At 56.1% G+C, this 13,730-nt stretch overlaps 1 protein-coding gene across 2 annotated transcripts in view; it reads left to right on the plus strand.

The window, feature by feature from the left end:
- The window catches only part of UNC5B (unc-5 netrin receptor B), a 69,153-nt gene that overhangs the window by 44,384 nt on the left and 11,039 nt on the right, over nt 1-13,730 (plus strand). For both annotated transcript variants that reach the window (XM_064513624.1, XM_064513623.1), the window contains exons 3-9: nt 4,548-4,691; nt 6,958-7,061; nt 8,480-8,660; nt 9,300-9,467; nt 9,787-9,951; nt 11,438-11,470; nt 12,940-13,134. In XM_064513624.1, the coding sequence (XP_064369694.1) occupies nt 4,548-4,691; nt 6,958-7,061; nt 8,480-8,660; nt 9,300-9,467; nt 9,787-9,951; nt 11,438-11,470; nt 12,940-13,134 (990 nt within the window). The remainder of the gene's footprint in view (nt 1-4,547; nt 4,692-6,957; nt 7,062-8,479; nt 8,661-9,299; nt 9,468-9,786; nt 9,952-11,437; nt 11,471-12,939; nt 13,135-13,730) is intronic.

The raw sequence follows: 13,730 nt of genomic DNA on the forward strand, positions 1-13,730 counted from the left end.
CCCTTTTTAAGGAGACGTGTTGGGAACGGGGGCAGCACCACGTGCCGGAGGGAGCACCTCAGGTCAGCGCCCGCCTGCTGGGACGGTCCCCTCGTGAGCGGATGCGCGACCGCCGCCGGCTTTCGAGGAAGGTTTCCCGTCCTTCCGAGAAAGGGGCAGGATGTGGGAAGCGGCGCCCTGGGCAGCGTTTCGCGCTGGCCGTCCTCCGCGGCGGTCAGCTGGCTCGGCTGCCCTTCGGCTCATCTCAACCCGTGTCTGTCCTCCAGGCTAATTTGTCGTCCTCCGTCACCCACGAGTCCCTCCCCACATTTGCTCCTTTCTAGGCCGATTTCTCCCCTCATGCATCTGCATTGGAGATTATTTTCCTCCGGGTAGACAAACGGGGCTCTTTGCTATTTATTTTTAGCGTTTCCTGGCCGCGCTCCTGACCTCACGAGGTCACTGCTGTGTGTTTTCCCTGGCCTCGGTCGGCGCAGAGCTTGTCTCTGTGTCCGTATCGGCTGTGAATTTTAACAGAGGAGCTGCCCCTTGCCAGATCCTTGGTGAAGGTATCAAAAATGCAATACGCTGCGGCCCGAAGCCCTCCCAGCCGGGTGCAGGGGTGGCTGCAAAAAGCCCGACACGAAATCAGAGAGGAAACAATCCTGCGACTTTTTCTAATGCCATTTGATAAATCTGCGGCCCTTCCTTACCTGGACTAGTTTATTGACCCTATCTCCAGAAGGATAAAGCAGAAGTGTAGAGGTGGGTTTCGGAGCTGGCAGTGCGAGTGATTACGGGCAGGGAAGGACTTACACAGAAGGAGGGATTGAAGGGATTGGAGCAGTTTCCTTTGGAGAGCAGACGAACGAGAGGTGATGCAAAATAAGGGTGGATCTGGGGAAGGCAGGCTGCGTGCTCGCACATTTACCCTTCCTCAGAGTTCAGGATCATTAAATGGAGTTTGAAAGACAGCGCATATAAAACAGATAAGAGGAAACGCTTTCCTACAAAATGCCTAATCAACATGTAGGACTCATTGCCGTGAGGTACCGTAAAGGCCGACAGCTTAAGTCAGATTCGCAAAAGGATTAGATATTTAGTGGATAATGAGTGCGTTCCCAGATAGGATTTGCAATGCCTGTGAAGGGATGCGTGCAAGCCGGCCCCTGCCTGCCTGAGCGAGGCGGCGTTTTAGGGGGGTCTTATTCCAGGACACGGACCACCACGGAGCCGCTTGCCCCTTCCTTCGAAGCGGCCTGGCCTGAGACCCGGCGTCATGGGGGTTTGGACGGGTCACCGATGCCGTGCGATCAAGTAGATTTGCTGATCTGTGACCTGCCCGTTGCAGACGGGAGCGTGCCGGACTCCTCCTCTCCGGGAGGCTTTACACCCGGACTGTCTTTGGAACGGCGCTGGCTTTCGCCCCCAAAGGGAGGATGGGCTGAATGCCGAAATTAGAGGGTGTCCTCGTGGCCAGGGCTGGGTGGCCTGTCAGCCTGGAGGGCCAGGACATCCCCGGCTGCCCCTGAAGCCCGTGAGCAGCAGTCAGGGCTTACAGTCCTGTCCGCTCCTTGGCGGTAGCGGGTTTTCTCCTGGGCACCCATGGCCCCCACGGCTTGGCGCATGTGTAGGTGGCGATTAACGGGAAAGGAGAGTCGGGGGCGACGGGAAGGATGAGTCTTTAATGCCCCGGCGAGGTGGCTGGCAAGCATGAGAGGGGGGCACGCGTCTGAGTCGGTGGAGCTCAGGGTTGAGGCGGTGCTCCTGGTGCCCTGCCTGCACGAGGGGTGGTCGCGTTGCTATTTTAATGCAATTAAAATTGCAGCTGAATTTAAGCTGCTTCTGGTGTGGATGGGTCGCGGACCCAGCCTGATTCCTAGGGTCTCTGTCCACCCGACCGGAATTGCAGCCAGCGGGTGCTGCCGGGGCACTCCGGGGCCCTGCCGCCGCTGTTCCCCTGGGACCCCCCAGCTTGCTGCGAGTCCTTGATCCGATGTCAGCCCTGCGGTCCTCTCCTTTCCCGGGCTCCCTCTGGAACTGAAACCCATGGGCGATACATTTGCTTTTCTGAGCAACCTCTCGCCAAGCCCGGACTCAAAGACCATCGCTCTAGGGCGAAGTCAGTGCCAGTTAGCGACCGAGCCGCCTTCTCCGAGGGGTCATTTATTTATAGCGTGTGGCTGCGCTGGGTCAAACCAAAGGCTCGTGGAGCCGGTACCCAGCACTAGTGTTGCTTAGGGAAAGAGTGTTAAAGCAGGACAAGGATAGTGCTGTACCCCCTCCAGCAGCCTCCTGGCTTTCCCTAATCCATGATTCGTGGATGGCTTGATCCAGAGGCAGCATCCTAGTAGTGTAGGACAGCCTTTGATGGATTTCCCTTCCTAATTAATCTGACTGCCATTAGGGCTCGTTTGTACCCCAGGATGCAACTCGTGATGAACGAGACGGGCCAGGCAAGACATCTCTTGAAGTGAGCAGCAGGTCTCTTGGCTGTTCTAGCTCACCCAGCACTTGCCGGAGGGAAATTCGGGCTGGACCTGTTTGCTGTAGATGTTTCTTCAGAGCGTGTCTCCCTGCAGACTGTGGTCTTCACTTGCAGACCACGTGCCAGCAATTAGGTGAGGAAACCGTGTCTGTACGCTTCATCCGGACTTAAAAGATTACGCTGCTGCTATCAGTGAAAAACCGACAATAACTTCAGTGCAGAGGTGATACCGGGCATATAAAAATAGGCAGACTTGGGCATATCTGCCCGGCAGCTACCCTGAGGAAGGAGGCTGAAACCAAAACGGTTTGCTGTGCTAAAAATCTGCATTTGCAATGTCTGCTGTTCGTAGGAGCTACTACAAAGGGCACAGGGGAGAGATGGCCACGCAGTGATGGATTAACGTAGTTAGGCGTCTGCGTCTTTTAAGTGTCCTCACTTAAAAGCTGGGGGAAAGGGGCCTTTAAAAAATGACTTTTTAGATGACGCATCTTGAATAAAACACGCTTTATAATGCTCTGACTGCATCCGATCCAAAACATTTCATGTGGAAGAAAGCAAAAATAGGCCAAGTCAGAGAGAATAACTCAGCCGGCTGAGCGGGGAAGGTCTGTACAAGCAGCCGCGTTTGGATGTGTGTGAGCTGTCTAAACAGTCACTCCTGTGATTCATGAGTTCATCCCACGATCCTGGATAGAGCGTCTTCGCCTTCACCGCTTAGCGAGGGAGCAGAGCGGTCGAAGGACACGTGCCGTCTTTCCGTGGCCGGCCGAACTTCCCAGCCAGAGCTTTCCAAAGAGACGAGCAGCTTGGAGGTCGTCTCATTTCCGAGTCCTCCTGAGGGCTGTGATTTTTCCAGAAGTGCTTGGCCCAAATGCCTTTTTTTTTTTTTCCTTTTTTCCCAATAGTGGTTAAATAAATTATATTTCCTTGGTGCATGTCTGTCAGTTATTCTGTAGCAAGGTGGCGGAAAGAGAGTAATTGCTCTGTGCAGCATTGGAAGTGAGCTAAATTACAGCTCCAGAGCATGCAGCCCTACGGAGCTGTGAGCTCGAGGCGTTTTTAAAAATAGAAGCCCGTCCGTGGCTGTACACAAGGCTGGGGAGCATCGTTGCAAAACTTCGGGCTTCCATCCTGCGTGGGCAACACAACGGAAACAGCCGATAAGGGAAAGGGGCAGATATTGTTTGAAAAAGTAGAATTGAGCCCCAAGAATAAACAGCGTGTGTTTGTCTGCTCGTGCTGTGTGCGTGTCTCTTGGTATGCGCTGGGAAAACTGCAAATGAGCTTTGCTCTCTCTCCTTTTGCAGGGAACACCTATTGCCTACAGGTGTTAGCAGGGCAATAAAACTGATAAATACTAGTCTGTACCTTGAAATGGTGACTCCTGGCAATGGCCTCTTGCGTGAGCTGCCGTCTCCTTGAATAGCTCAGCGCAGCCCGTCTGCCCAAGGCAAGGCCATAGGACTAGAGACAGTCTGCTCCTGCTGCAGAGCATCTTCGGTGCTTGCGGGGGTGTGTGTCCAGTGCACGTATCTGGCGTAAAGGACCTCCCGCCTCTCCTCTCTCTTCCCCCTACCTGCTCTCCGCGATGGCCACATCAGTCAAACCTCGGCGTCCCATGATGATTCCCAGCACGGTCCAGGCCTTCAGGACCTTTTCGCTGGGTGTGGTGGCATCGTGTTTGTCATCAGACCTCTAACATGTCCACGGCTCCTTGTCAGGTTTTACAGGGATGTTGACAGGTTGATTTAGGCGTGTCCAGTCTGGGCAAAAGCAAGGCTTAGCAGGACCTGCAGCAAGAGCAGTAGAAACGCTCGTAGGTTGTCTTGATGGGGGAGAGGGATTTTGTCTGGGACTAGGAGGGACTGAGGGCTCCCCGGCCGGGGTTGTTGGCTCCCTAGGCAGGAAAATCTCTCTGTTTTTTGCAGAGATATCTAACCCCTCATTTTCCTTCCTCTTCAGCCAGGGGATGCGTTCGTTATGAGGACGTGCCAAAAGCTCCCGCGGAGCCGGCGCCCGGCACTCGGGGTGCCCCTGCGCCTCGTCCCACTGACCCCGTGCCGCTTTGTCCCCGCAGGGATGCTCGTGCGGGAGGTGCAGATCGAGGTCTCCCGGCAGCAGGTGGAGGAGCTCTTCGGCTTAGAGGATTACTGGTGCCAGTGCGTGGCCTGGAGCTCTGCGGGAACCACGAAAAGCCGGAGGGCCTACGTCCGGATAGCGTGTAAGTGTCCCATATCCGTAGCGCTTGGTGGGATGTGACCAGCTCCAGCAGTGCTGCCTACCCCTCCGCGACAGCCGCCTGCAGCTACCTACACTGCTTCGATTTGCAGCCTACTTTTTAGTTTAAACTAATGGCTCTGCCATCTTTATTCCCACTTTGGGGGCCCTAAAGAGTTTCCAGCCTCTTTGCACCTGGAGCGGGGGATCATCCGTGCCCATCTGCGGGGAGGTGGTGGCACGAGCTGGGTGAATGCCGCGCTGCCCGTCCGTGCGCCTAGCTCTTCCGCGGTGCTTTATTATCCTTAATAAGGCAGCAGTTAGCACCTTGAGCGGTTTCCCTGCGTCAGCGACTCGGCGTCCCTGGCGCTCCTCCTGTCATATGTCACTTCTCCGAGGCGGCGTTTGTGGGTGTCAGTCTGATTAAGGGCGCGTTAGTCGGACGGTTACCCAGCTGAATGTGCTCTCTTCTCAAATGGGATGGCAGAGCCGCAGCAGAACGGCCAGGCAACCCTCGTCGTAAGCAGATTTTGCTATTAGAGGGCTAATAATTCAGCACGGTATCAGGAACAGAGGAGCGCAATAAAAGGAAGGTGAAGTTCTTGCTGCCTTGCCTCTCTGCCCTCCTTTGGAGGACGACAGCCCTCGGTGGTTGGCAAATTAGCTGCTACATTGCCGGCGTCCCTGGAGGATTTAGTTGGTATTGGGAAAATGTTGCTAGGCAAAGGGTGGCCACTGCAGAAGCCCTATTGTTCTGGAGCCGGCCCCAACTGAGTGTCTGGTGTTTCTCCAAAAGGGTCAATCAGATGAGATTAAATGGTTTTGGATGCCGTCTCACTTGTCTCCAATATACCCGTCTGTGCGGTAACTGGAGCTCCCTGGGTTCGGTAGCATGTCTGCCGTCCCGTAAATCAGCGGCTTTCTCTGACTAGCGCTGTCCGCTCAGTTCATGCTAACAGGTTTTTTAAACTTCATGAGATTACGGTGCCTTCACAGCAGCAAAGGCTTCTGGTGGGCCTGATGAAAGCCTTTGCACGGGGCTGCGTGGCATTGCATAAGGCATTGCACCGTCAGGATGCCACGTGCAGCTCCATAGCACACAAAATGTTACGGATGCACTTAAAATGAAGATCACATCACGCGCTTTGTCCTACCACTAAGGCGCTTGGCAGGGCATTGCGGGGGATCCTGCCCTAAGAAATTTGGGGTGGCCACGTTGGGAGCAGCTGGCGGGGGGAGCATCCCTGCAGGGCACCTTCCCCATCCAGCCGAGCTGGGGCCACCAAGGTGGCCCTCCCTGCTGTGGACACCAGCGGGAGCCCCTCCTCATGCCTCATAGGGTTGGCTCAGCCAGGGAGATGCCAGCAGAGCCTGGGGAAAGGGAAGCAATGGCATGGGCCGAGGGGACGCTTCACCCCGGAGGATGCGTGGGTGGGTAGTTCCCATGCTCCCTGCCCAAGCCGGAGCCCAGGCTGAGCAGGGCTGGCGCGGAGGAGGCTGGAAGCCGTTGCGGAGGATTGCAGCACCATCTAGTGACACCGGGAGGCACGGGTTTGCAGCCTGGTGCCTTCAAAACGTACCGCTGCGCTGCGCGTTATGTGCATTCGCAGAGGAGAGCCGAGTCCCTCTCGGGCCAGGCTTTCAACAGCGATCGTTCTCTCTTTCAGCACTGGAGTCAATGCCTGCGTTTCCAGCAGGTCTGGGCACGTGGCTCAGGTGGGACCCGCTGGGGCAGAACCGAGCGGAAAGCCTCCGTAGTCTCGAAATCTGGGAGTCTGCTTAGGTGCCTTCATGGGAGCCAAGCTCTTGCGGAAATCTCGCCTTCAGAGAAGATGGGTCCCACTGCAGAGTCCAGAGGAGGCTGCGTGGGGGAGCAGAGAGAAAGAAATGGGAGTGTTGAAGAAACATTGATGAAGTTGAGATTTGGCCCAAAAAGAAAACAGAGAAGGGTGTAAGCTTGCAAGCATACAAAGGAGGACAGGAATGTTCTGCTGTGTGTGTCAGAGGGGGGAGGACAAGGTGCTGTGGGTGCAAGCTGCAGGAAGGAAGGCCAGGTTTGCCCTCCGGGAAGGCTTTCGACAGGCAGGCGAGCAAAGCACTGGGCTGGACAGCTGGGGAGCGAAAGGAGTTGCTTCCAGCTATGCTATTCCAGAGGGATATTCCCAGCTGTGGGCTCCTGGTGCCCAGGTGGCACACTCCATCTTACCAAGGTTTCGCGGATTGGCCTGTTTCTGCGGCGGGCTGCTGACCATTGGGTTTTTCCTCCCCAGACCTGAGGAAGAACTTTGACCAGGAGCCGCTAGGAAAAGAGGTGCCGCTGGAGCAAGAGGTCCTGCTGCAGTGCCGTCCGCCCGAGGGGGTGCCGCAGGCGGAGGTGAGTGGGGCAGGGCTACGGCGTCCGGTCACGGCATCCTCCAAGGACGCTGGAGCTGAGCCGGGCTTCTGGTACCTCCCAGCCTAAAACTTTCCGTGGGAAATGCCTCCCATCCTTGCGGGTGTCTCCTCCTGTGGGGTTAGGAAGGAAGCATTTTCTGTCGTAGCCGGGTTGCCAGGATCCCAGCGGTTTGCAGCCGCACCAGCGGTGAGAGAGGGAGCGTGTGAGATAGATTAGGCACGTCCGTGCAGATGGATTGCGCCCGTGATGGATGGCCTCACATTGAGACCGTCAGCTTTCATTATGCAGCAAAATTGTTTATTTTGGGCAGCAGATCTGTTATTCTCACATCTAATAACACACTTAACCTCAACACCTGTTCAGCCCACCTCTCCCTCTCCTCCTTATCTGCTGTTAACCTGTTAGAGGCCAGGTCTGGGAGAGGAGAAGACACAAAATGACTTGTCTGAGGAGGAGCGAGAGGCTGAGGGCCAGAAAAGTCGGTGTTGATGGGTTTCCCTCGCACAGTAGTGAGCTCCTCCCTGCCCCAGACCCGGTAACTTCCCACAGCTCCATTAGCCTCCCCAGGAGCTGTTTATTGATGATACCCCACAATGTCCCATCCTTGCAAGAAACTGTAGTAACGGTCCCAAATCATGCTTGGCCTGACCCTGCTTTCAAAAGCAGAAATGAGCAGTTTTCTTGTGGGTAGGCAAAACTGTCGCATTTCCAGCCACCCCGGCGCTGGGAAGCCTGTTTGTGGTGCTCAACGAGCTGGTAGTCTCAGTGATGAAGAAGAGCTCTTTGGTGGCAGGTCACAGGCTGGTCCGTGCTGCTCTGGGCTCGGGGGAGTGCTCTCCATCAGTGCCTGTGAATTCCAGCCCTCCAATCTCATGTTTGTCCTTCTCCACGCTCTCACCCACGCTCAGTGGCGGTATCGACACACACCCTTCCCAAAACAGCCTAGTTAAGCACAGCCCAGAAACTGAGGGACAGCTCTGTAATTTAGTGCTGCACCCCATGTTGCCACCCATCAGCAAGGCAGCTGTTGTCCTGGGGTTGGCCAGCGCTGGGAAGTCCCCAGCACAGTCCCAGCCATCGTGCGCAGATGCGAGGCCCCGGAGGCGGCTGTGCAAAGCAAGCAAAGGGCTGGGACCAGCATACTCTTCATGCCTCCTCAGATCTCTTGCTTTGCTGCCACGTCCCGCTGGCACAGAGAGATTTGAGCAAGTGCTAAAGCAGCTGTGTCCTAGCTTAACTCGGGGCCACTTGGAAACCATCATGATGGGGACCGCGTGGGATGGAGATTTCCACCGAAACCTGTAATATGTTTTTCCTGGCTGAGTGTTCAGTTCTTGCACAGCTTAATCGCCATCCTCCCCCTTAACCTTGCCCCATTTCCTCCTTTCCGTTGCCAGGTGGAGTGGCTAAGGAACGAGGATGTCATCGATCCCACCCAGGACACCAACTTCCTGATCACCATCGATCACAACCTCATCATCAAGCAGGCCCGGCTCTTGGACACTGCCAATTACACCTGTATGGCCAAGAACATTGTGGCCAAGCGCCGGAGCACCACAGCCGCCGTCATTGTCTACGGTACCGGCCCTCCGCGCGCAGGGAGAGGGCCTTTGCTGTCGGCTGCGGTGCCAAGCCAAGGGGGACTGTGGGCAGCTACTGGGAGTGGCTGGAGTCATCCCCACCAGGGCGTTTTGTTAAATTAGATAATATCCAATGACTGCAGAACAGGTACCTCTACCAGCTTGCACAGGTGTAAGAGGTTATTAGGTATAGATGTTGGGCAGCTTTCTCATTTGGGTATAAAGCTGGGTGGAGAGTGGGCCCACCTGGATCAGTTTGGCTCAGAAAGCTGCCCAGGCTGAATTTTGCTCTGAAACCAAAGATTGGCTGAGGACAGCTGCAAGGCAGCCCAAGTCAAAGAGAGGGCAAAATCATTCCCAGCTTTGCTGCTGCTGGAGGTTTTTGAGAACCAAAAGATATTTGTAGGATGGAAAAAAGTCCTAAGCAGGCTTGAGCGTCTTGTGCATGGGCTGCATGAGATGTAGAGGAGCCTCATGATGTGCTTGTGATGGGGGTGGACCATTCCAGGGTTTCGGAGAAGACAGGAGGATAAGGGAATCATAGACTTAGCTCCATCCACAGCCTTCCTTGCTGAAATGGGCTCCCTTCTCTGGCTTTAAGCGACCTGTGTGTTGACCCTGTCGCCTTCTCTTTTAGTGAACGGTGGCTGGTCCACCTGGTCTGAATGGTCTCCTTGCAACAATCGCTGTGGCCGGGGCTGGCAGAAGCGCACCCGGACTTGCACCAACCCAGCGCCGCTGAACGGCGGGTCCTTCTGCGACGGGCAGCCTTTCCAGAAAATAACCTGCACCACCCTCTGCCCAGGTGAGTGGGGTTCACAGAGCTGTGTGGCAACACTGATGTCCTCCCTGCTGCTGCCGTGACTGCGTGATCTAGCTGTGCTCCCCGAGGAGACAGGCTAGGGTCGTCTGCAGAGACACAGCCTGGTCTCCCCAGACCTTGGCTTGCCAGGAGAGTGCTCCACGGAGGTCTCTGGAGGCCCTGAAATGGGCCTTTCTGCTTCTAGACGCCCTTGTTTCCCAGCTGTCGTTAGTCCTGGCCCTTCCTAGCCAACGGCTTGGGCTGCCCCAGGGCTTTAAAGAAGCCTCTAACGAAGCGTCTCTCTCCCGTTTGGTGGCCGCAGTGGACGGAGCGTGGACAGAGTGGAGCAAGTGGTCGGCCTGCAGCACGGAGTGCACGCACTGGCGGAGCCGGGAATGCGCCGCCCCGTCCCCCCGCAACGGCGGCAAGGACTGCAGCGGCGTGCTGCTCGACTCCAAAAACTGCACCGACGGGCTCTGCATGCAGAGTGAGTGCGCGGGCAAGCGGGGCTGGGGAGGGGAGGCGAGGCACCGTCGGGCAAACGTGCTGGTTGCATTGCTATGCGCCCAGTGGGCTCAGAGGAGAGATGCGCTGAGGCTGATCTCTTTGGGTCACAGCCGCGTGGGCATGGTTTCCTCTTTGCTGGTGGTGTGTGCTGTCAATCAGAGGGCCGTCTGCTCTCTCCTGTGGAGGGATCTAGCCAGGAGATGCTTTGCAGCCCATGGAAGGCCAGCCCGCTGCCTGGGAAAGGGACAGAGCGCTCCGCAGCTTCCCAGCCCACGCACGTGAAAAGAAGACATCAGTTTTCATTATGGCTTAGTCCATTAACCTTCAGAAATCATGAGCGGTCTTGCAGGGGGCGGGGGCAGAATCGATGTGCATCGACAGACGGGAAGGAGAGTGGTGCAAAGGAGGGGGCAGAGGGCCGGGGACTTCCAGATGTGTCTCTGCGGTGGTGGTTCGTTGTCCTCAGATTCCCAGGGCTGGGGGTGAGAAGCTCCGCATCTCCCTGCGTTGCAGATACCTGACCTGTCTCGTTGCTCAGTGGGAGCCCTGGAGCAGCAGCTAGGGTCTGGTTTTTTTGGAGGGGGAAAGGCTGTCTGCTGTACTCAGAGTGAGCCCAGAGAAGGCGTTTGCTTCAGCCGAGCACACCAATGCTGCCATCTGCTGCTGCGCGACACTGCTTTCCCCTTTCCTTAGCCCAAAAAGCATCCTCTTCAGAGAGGGGATTTGGGCCAGGCCGGCTCCGGTTCTGCTCCGCTCCCCCATCATCCAGCACCAGCCCGGCAGCTGGGTCCTGCTGGCGCCCGGCTAGGCGAGGAGGGGAGGGAGCGCGGCGTGTGCCGCAGAGAGAAGCCATTTCTGAGATGCCCCTTGCCAGCCGGTTGCCTCCGGGCTGCCAGAAGCTCAGTGTTGGGGAAAACGAAGGCAGCATGACAGCAGAGGTCAGGCCCGGCTCGGAGGCACCGTCGAGCCCCGCTGCACGCCGAGCCGCTGCCGGCTGTTAACGCTGCTGAGGCCGGAGAGGCTGGTTCCCCTGGGAGAGAAGGGGACACGCACATCCCGCACGGAGGGAGCGGAGCAGAGGAGCGGAGAAGTGTTTGCGAAGGAGGAGAGGGGACAGAGCCCTTCTCCTTGGAGCCGCCCCACAAGTTCCTGCCCCTGGGGCCGGTTGCACACGCATGTGCAGGAATGGGGGTCCAAAGGCTGAGAGGAGGGTCCGCACCTGGGGACAGCGGGGATGCTGGCACGTGCCGGTGGGCTGGGGGGACACAGAGACGGTCTCGGCACTGCCACACTTCTGCCCACCTTGGTGCACGCCTCGGGGAGCCAGGCTCCTCTCCCTCCCACGGCTTCTCCATGCCCCGGCATTGCCAGGGCTGGCTTGGGCGCTGCTTGTTTTGTTTCATTTCGTTTCCATCCCACCATCACCATTTTCACCTTTTGTTTTCTAACTTTGTTTTTCCTAACAGATAAAAGAGTTCTAAGCGAACCCAAAAGCCACCGTAAGTCCTCAATTCATGGCCATTTTCTTTCGTTGTGACGCATTGCTTGGTTTTGTTCTGTTTCATCCGTGGTGGGGTTCACCCTTGGGTCCTGGGGGAAGGGGAGGGGGCAGCTGAAACCTGCCCCTCAGCTTTTCTGTACATTAAACCATACATTGTGCTTTAGAGGTCACAAATGTGGCTGGGGACCACTTCCAGGCTGGCCCTAGGAGTCCCCCCAGGGCTGCTGTATGGCCTTGCTGCCTCCGGGGAGCACCAGCCGGGAAACCTGCCCACACCGCCCCGGTTGTGGACATCTGCCCGTTGCTCCTCCAGAATGCCTTGCTGAGTTAGTTGCATGTTCCTCGAGTTGGGCATCCCTGGATGCATCAGGGACCTGTTCTCCTGACCTGTTTCTGGTGTTCCTGGCCTCCAAAGGGGGTGATTCAGAGGGCAAGGTGAGTCCCCTGCTCAGTCAGGAGAGAGAAGGGGCTGCCTTGGAATAGCTTGTGAGATGCTCGACAAAGCTGGCGCGGGTTCCCCCTTAGGATAAATGCAACCTGCAAATGAAATAGTCCTGACTTGCTTGTGATCGCTAGGCTTAGGACAGGGTTGCATTCAAGCATGAAACCATAGAAACAAAGAGATACTGGAAAACATGAAGGGAAAAAAAGAGAAAAGGCTGGGCTGGGCAGTGTATGTGAGCACGTTCAGACCCCGCTGCTGCCACATCTGGAGCGGTTTACCAGATGGCAATGTGCAGTGTACCCTGTCTCTGCCTCTTGGAGATGGCAGCATCTGGTCTTTCAGAGTGGACCCACCCCCACGCTTGACACCAGTGGATAAGGGGGGCAAATCTTTACTTCTGATCTATGGGTTCGCTCAGGGCAAGACACTGCTCCTGGGTTGTTCTCCCTTCCTCCTTCATCCCTCTCTCCCCGCTACCCTTTGTCCAAGATGCACCAAGCATTTAGAGATCAAGAACCCTGTGGCAGGGGAAGGGAAGATGGGGGAGCTGAGCGGTGTCTGTATAGATACAGAGGCACTTGATCTTTCCAGACGGATGTATAGCTCATGTACATATGTATGAGGTACATATGTATGAGATGCACGTATATGCATTACAGTTACTCTTCAGGGTTATCTCTGTTAGGATATTAGGGCTGATCACTCCAGCACTTTGGGAATTTGAGCTGCATAAACCTGGTGGTTTGGGGTTTCTTGCTGTAAAATCGGAATGCTTGTAATGCTTGCATGAGGTGTGGCAAGGTGTCCTCCAAGAGTTTGGGGGATTCACCCTCCTCTCGTTATCTAGCATTGCTCCGACTTCTGGACTGCACTAGAAAGCATCCTCTGTCATCCCGCCACAGCGTTTCCAACAGGAAAATACTCCCCTTGGGGCCAGTGTCCGGAGTCAGTGAGGGTGTTGGTGTGCACTGATGGTCTGGGCACACGTTTCTGATGCTCTTTTTGTCTCTCTTCTCTCCCAGTGCTGGAGGCCACGGGCGACGTGGCCCTGTATGCCGGTCTGGTGGTGGCCATTTTCGTCTTCATCGTGATCCTCATGGCTGTCGGGGTGGTGGTGTACCGGAGGAGGTGCCGGGATTTCGACACGGACATCACAGACTCCTCAGCTGCTCTGACTGGAGGCTTTCACCCGGTCAACTTCAAGACCTCCCGGCACGGTAAGAGGAGAGCCTTCATGTCCCCCAAGGGTTGTCTGATCATCCAGAGGGACAGGGGATAAGGTGTCATGAACAGAAGGGGGGTCAGGCATGGGGGATGGACAAGATGCTCTTAGACCCCGTAAGCCGTTCTGAGTGTGTTCGGTTCACCTTCCGCTCTCCTCTTCATCTCTATCTGCTGAAGGAGCCACAACCTCAGGGCTTTTTCCTCTGTGGAAGAGGAAGGTGTTTTATGTGTACGTAAAAGAGGAATGGGACTAACCCTAAGGTTTCTCCTGAGCAAAACACGTGGTTGGGATTTCTATCAGAAGTGAGCGTGGGCTGGCCTGTCCTGGAGGTGACCTGTGCGCTGATACCCCACACGGCTCCTGCTCTCTAGCTGTCACCCAGGCAGAAAGTCAGGAGAGAGGCTGAACAGGCTGGAAATCATAGAAAGAAATAGAGGGTGTGTTTCTGAAGAAACCCCAGCCCCCGTTTTTGAGGTGAATCTGCTGGTTTATCGAAACCAAGGGGTCCATGGAGGTGGTTAGGTTTTCGATGCTGGTGCCATGGACATCAGAGCAGAGTTCCTGCAAACTGTCCACAAAGCAGCTCTC

This window comes from Dromaius novaehollandiae, chromosome 6 (genome assembly GCF_036370855.1).
Source record: "Dromaius novaehollandiae isolate bDroNov1 chromosome 6, bDroNov1.hap1, whole genome shotgun sequence".
NCBI classification, from domain to species: Eukaryota; Metazoa; Chordata; class Aves; order Casuariiformes; family Dromaiidae; genus Dromaius; species Dromaius novaehollandiae.